This window comes from Corapipo altera, unplaced genomic scaffold (genome assembly GCF_003945725.1).
Source record: "Corapipo altera isolate COAL_440 unplaced genomic scaffold, ASM394572v1 62, whole genome shotgun sequence".
Taxonomy (NCBI): Eukaryota; Metazoa; Chordata; class Aves; order Passeriformes; family Pipridae; genus Corapipo; species Corapipo altera.
This window is the reverse complement of record NW_020884894.1, coordinates 3,601,998-3,607,337: the sequence shown is the minus strand read 5'-3', so window position 1 is coordinate 3,607,337 and position 5,340 is coordinate 3,601,998. Positions and strand designations below refer to the sequence as shown.

The 5,340-nt window shown below is 56.6% G+C and overlaps 1 protein-coding gene across 2 annotated transcripts; it reads left to right on the top strand.

Moving 5' to 3' along the window:
• The first annotated feature begins 319 nt into the window (after positions 1–319).
• Positions 320–4,081, top strand: LOC113948878. 2 transcript variants are annotated; one of them, XM_027646879.1, is made up of 2 exons: positions 320–1,706; positions 2,430–4,081. In XM_027646879.1, exon 2 carries the CDS (start codon positions 2,716–2,718, stop codon positions 3,757–3,759), a length of 1,044 nt encoding a protein of 347 aa, XP_027502680.1. In that variant the 5' UTR covers positions 320–1,706; positions 2,430–2,715; the 3' UTR covers positions 3,760–4,081. The 2 variants fall into 2 exon arrangements, with proteins under 2 accessions (XP_027502680.1, XP_027502681.1); XM_027646880.1 differs by having other exon boundaries at positions 2,430–3,276.
• Positions 4,082–5,340: the final 1,259 nt, after the last annotated feature.

Genomic DNA, 5,340 nt, shown 5'->3' with positions numbered 1-5,340 from the left:
CCCTCGGTCCCCGCTGCCGCTCCGCGCCGGGGACGCGTTGGAAAACAAAGGGGCGAAGAAAGTGCCGAAAACTGCCCCGGCGGCGACGGGCCCGGCCCCGCGGAGCCCCGCACCCCGCGGCCCGCACGGCCTGGCCACGCACAGTAACGGCGGTTCTTGTTCCCCGCGGGCGGCTCGGTGCGGGAGCGCGGCGGGGGCGGGCGGCACCGCAGGCCGAGCCCGCTCGGGGCCAGGGTTAATGACTCGGGGCTGCAACGCCCGGCGCTTATCGCAGTTACGTGAAACGCGGGTCTCTGTCGGTCCCCGCCGGTCCCCGGGACCCGCCGCGCCCGGGCTCCCGCTCCCGCACGCACCCTCCGCGGGGAGCGTGTGTGTGTGCCCTGGCTGTGCAAGGCTTGCGGGGGTGCCACGCACACGCGGGATTCATACTGTGAATTATTTATAATTTGGGTTGCGTTTGTTTGTGTCTGTGGTGGTTTGGTTTTTTTTAATTGTTAAATTCTCCCCACCTTTTCTAAAAAATCAACCAAACAAAAAAAAAAAAAATTGATTTCTAGCAAGGTCTGTTTCTCCCTCCCGCTGTGCTCGGGGCTGCTCTCCGTGTGTCCTGGACTCTGTAACGCGGAGTCCCCTCCGTGCCTGCTGTCTTTCTCCTTTTCTCGCTCCTGTTTAATATGGAGCAATTTTCTGGAGGCTCGGTGACTCCCTCCTTAGGGTCACATTGAGTTCGAATCCGACTGAAGGTGCAGGAATCCTGGAACGGGGGAAATAAGAGAATAGAGAGAATGGGGTCAAGTTGGTTGCTTAGAGGCCAAAACTCCCATAGCTGCCTTTAAAAATATATGTATATTTGGCTTTCCTCACCGTATTACGGATTGCAGCTTCCTCTTTCAGGTATTTTCCTTACAGCCTAAAGCCCTTGCTTCCTTTTGCCCCCCCCCCCCCCACACCCCCATTAGGGGAGAAGGGGGGGGAGGAGAAAAAAAAAAAAGAAAAGAAATGGGGGGGGGGGGAGAGGGGAAAAAATAAAACCCATTGAGTTTAGGCAAATAAGGTTTGGTCTCCGTATCCTATTACAAAGCACTTTGAATATGCAAGACATCACACAAGACCAGTTATTCCAGTTACGACAAACTTAAAAAAGAGAAAAAAGCGAGGCATGTTTAGATTGTAATTTGTTAGAGCAAGATTCGTATTTAAAATTCTGTCTTTTAAATTTTTTTTTTCAGCCTTGCGTTGTATCCAGCCTTTTTCTGATGTCTGGGCTGTTGGGGTTTTTTTGCATTATTATTATTATTATTAAAATCTTTTCCATCAAGTTTAGGAAGACCGCTGCGAGCAACACATTTTCTGTATTTTTGTTCCTGTATCTCGGAGGAGAGTTGGCAGGGATTCTGTGGTTTGCAGTTACACAATATGTTATCATGTTTTTAATCACTAAATCATTGCAGTGGTTATAGATTTACAGTCTTAGGGTATTACTGAGCGGCGCAGCGCAGCCCGTGTGTGCGGGGACATACGAGAGCATGCCGTTAACATGCTCGTGAACTTTGCTTTTAAATCATTTCCCGGCCGAGCCGCGGCGGAGCACGGAGCCAGCGTTTTGGCATCACCCCTCCACGCACTTGAGGAAAGTTTGTGCAACCCTCCCGGCAGGGCAGGAGCTCCGATGGGCGTCGTGCGCGCCCCGTCCCGCGGCGCTGGCGGTAAGCAGCGGGTCAGGGGGCGCGAGGGGCGGCCGGTGGGCCAGGGCCGCCACCTGCGTGGCCGGGGGGAGCGGGCAGCCCTGCCGGCTGCCCTCTGCTCCCGTTTCCCCCTTTATTATGTAACAGAGCCCTCGGCAGCATTAAAAATTCAGCATTACAAGCTGATTGTAATGCTCCCTCATTAGGGAGCACTGTCTGGTCCGGCGCTGAGCAAAAACGGAGTGTGGCTTTTCGGCTGCTGCAGTGGCGGAGGCCGGGGAGCAGCCGGGAGGGGGGCGGCTGCCGAGCGGGGCGTCCCAGGCCCCTGGCAGCAGGATCGTGCTGGGCTCCCCGCCGCTGTGCAGCAACAGCCCCGTGGCCAGGCCCAGGGCTCACCAGGCTCCTGCTCTGCCGACAGCTGAAGGCTTTTTCCCTGCACGGCTGCCCGAGCTGCCTCCCGCCCGGTCCCCCTCCGCAGGCAGCCTTGACTGGAACAAAAGCAAAGAAAAGGCACATTAGAGGGGAGAGAAGCTCTCTGTCTGGCCGGAGAAGTTGCTTTGCTGTATTTGTATTTTTTCCCCCCACTCTTTTTTTTTAACACAGTCATTTTGGGAGCAGAGGGCAGCAGGAAGTTGGCTCCAGCCCCTCTCCCGCGCAGCAGTGCCGGCTGCAGCAGCGCTGGCCCTCGGCCGTGGAGCCCCTGGACCCTTCCTCCCACCCTGACGCTGCCTTTTGTTCCCGCAGGACCGAGCCAAGGTTCTGCTCGGTGGGCCGAGGCAGCGCGGGCAGCTCCGCGTGCCCGGCACCATCGCCTGGCCTTGTCGTGGCCGCTGTCACACCAGGGCCCGGTGGTGGCCGCTCTGACAAAAGCGAAGGCTTGCGTCCCTCTTTTATCTCTCCGCTTTGACCCCTCCACCCCAGTTGCTGTCGGTGTTGTACTGAAGGCCGGGAGCAGCCCGGGGCAGCACATTTCCTTTGGGCCTGGCCAGCAGTTGAACGGCTTCAGTGGGGATCGCTGAATCTCAAACTGATGGACACACAGCTGGTTGTGTCAGCCTCCTTGTTAACACCTCCTTCTGCTTTCCAAAATAACAGTAATAGCAATAATAATAATAAAAAAAAAGATGTTGTGTGGAGAAGTAGAAAAAGGACTAGTGGGCTTTTAAATCGACTTTATTCACATGATGTGTTGTGTTCTGTGGGGGCTCAATCTCTTGTGGGATCATTTCCCTGTTGGTGTCACTTGCTTGTGTGTGGTAGGAGAGTTTTCGGCAACCATCTTCTGTGGATGCTGCCGGCAGTGCATGCTGGCCTTGCCATGGTGCCAGGGCTGGAGGTGTGTTCACACTGCAGAGGAGATCGGTTTGGGACGGATGGGCTGGGGAGAGGCCGAGTGTTTCATGGCTCTTGTGTCCCTTCACCAGAGCGCAGCCAAGGTTTGGCCTTTGTGTGGCTTCAGGGGCTGCGTGCCAGTGGGCACGGCCAGCCAGCGGGAGAGATGTACTGTGAACAAAGCTGGGGCCCGCCAGGTCCCCCTGACCTGGCCGCATGCTGGATCCCTGTGCCGCTCGCGGCTCTTGCAACTGATGACCTCAGGGGCTTTGGCCTGGGAGAGGCCCCCAGGGCTGCAGCAGGTGCCTCTGGGGGCTGTCCCCCTTGCACTGCTTCTGATTCCTCATGGTGGGTCGTCCCCCATACCCTCTGGGAGCTCCAGGGGGGCTGGCTCCACTATCCCTGGGGCAGTGCAGGGCAGGGGAGGACTGGAGAGAAGAGCTCCTCCCTGGCGAGCGGGGCTGCCCTTCCCTCCTCCCTCCTTCCTCACCAGCTGAAATTCAGGCCGGGTGTCCAGCGCATGGCGGCGGTGATGGGGCTGTCGAGGGCTGTCGTGGCAGGAGAGTGGGAATCAAAACATCTGTGCGCAGGCCTGGGCGCCGCAGCCTCTAATGGTTTTGACGGAGCTGTTGTGGTCTGTTGTCTGGAAAATCTGCATTCTGCGCCGTGCCCGAGGGGGCCGCGGCACCGCAGACCGTGGCGGTACCTAAATATAACCGCCTCGCGCCGAGGGGTGAGGTGAGGGCAGCGGGAGCAGGCCGCCCGCCCGCCTCCTGCTTTGTCTCTGATCTGCGATTCAGGCATTTTTGTTTGCTCCCGAGGTTGGGTTTGTGTGTAGGCAGGGATTGGAAAAATAGATAAATTCCAGCTAGTTTAAAAAAAGAAAAAAAAAAGAAAAGAAAACAACAAAAGGGTGGATGAGTCGGGCTTCCCTCACTGCAAGCCGCGGTCCTGCCGCTGGGTCCAGGATCCTAATAGCCCTGGCTGTCCTGGCTGCCCGCCTTGGCGTTCCTCCTTTCCCTTGGAGATGCTGCAGGTCTTGCTCAGGTCCCATTGCACCAGCAAAGAGCCAGCACTTCCCAGTGATTCCCTGTCAGCTGCGCTGGACAGATGTGTCCATCTGTCGGTGCAGGAGGTGGATGGTCATCGCCGCAGCAACGCTGGCTGTGCGCGGGGGTACGTGCACCAGGTGTGCACAGTGTGTGTCAGAACTGACCATGAGCACAGTCCACGTTCACTCCCACCTGGAATTATTTTTGAGTTGGGGATGTCAGGAAGGGAGCTCTGTACAGGCCGCAGCCAGCGGTCGCTCCCAGCGTGTCCCAGGCACTGCTGAGGTGGAGGGACTGCGGGATGATGGTGGGTGCTGCTGGCAGGCCGTGGCCACCTGGCTTTGCCCTTGAGTTTGCTGCTGGGAGAAAGACACTTGGCTGTTGATTGTAATTTCATTATGTCACAAGTGCCAAACATGCCTCTCGCTAAGAAAAGGCCAAGAGGAGCAGCAGTATTTTTCTATTTTCCCTCTGGAAAACAAACATTTTGCAGTGTTGCAAATTGTGTGGTGCATGTTGCTGTGGAGCAGGAGGGTGATGGCCCTGTGGTAACCAGGCTTTCAGGTATTAAACCGGGTGAGGGCTGAGCCATGCGAGTTCCTCTGCTTGATGGGGATGCTGGAGCAGATGATGTGCATGGCAGCTCTGGTAAAAGGTTTTCTCCTGTCCTCCCCCCTCCCTGGTATCTGGGAAAGAGCAGCCTGCGGGGCCTCCAACACATTAGGTCACAGTAAGTGTTTATTTTCATGGCCCAAGCATACCTGCTGGAGCATCAGTCCCTACTTGGGGAGGATGGGAGCAGGCGTGCTCTGGGAGCTGCTCCCAAGCCTTCAGGTCCAGGCAGCAGAGCATCCTGCATCCCACCTTGTGTTTACTTCGTACTTCCAGCTGCAATTCCCTGGCTAGTGGTGGCCTGGCTCCAAAACAGCTGGCTGGCCTAGTTGGGTCGCAGGGGGTTTAACCTTGCTTTTGCCATGCTGCCGCCAGCTGCCTTGTGCAAACACCGTGGTGCTCGCCGTAGAATTCAGTGCACGTACAGAAACGCTGATAGTAACATGGCAATGATGTGCTTGATCCTGCTGGGTTGGGTGCTGGGTTTCCTGAGCGGCTGTGACGTCTAGAAACAGGCTCTGAGGGTTTTGGTCTTGTTATAATGGAGTCGAGGAGGTTGTGAAGGCATAGCTGGCTGAGCTGCAGTCAGGTGGAGGTTGTTTGGGCTGAGAGGTGCAGTCAGATGTGTGTTGTTTGGGATGATGCAGTATTTGGGGGTT

What these genes read in the sequence shown, in the direction of transcription:
- LOC113948878 (XM_027646879.1), top strand. Translation starts at nt 2,716, where the DNA reads ATGGACACACAGCTGGTTGTGTCAGCCTCCTTGTTAACACCTCCTTCT.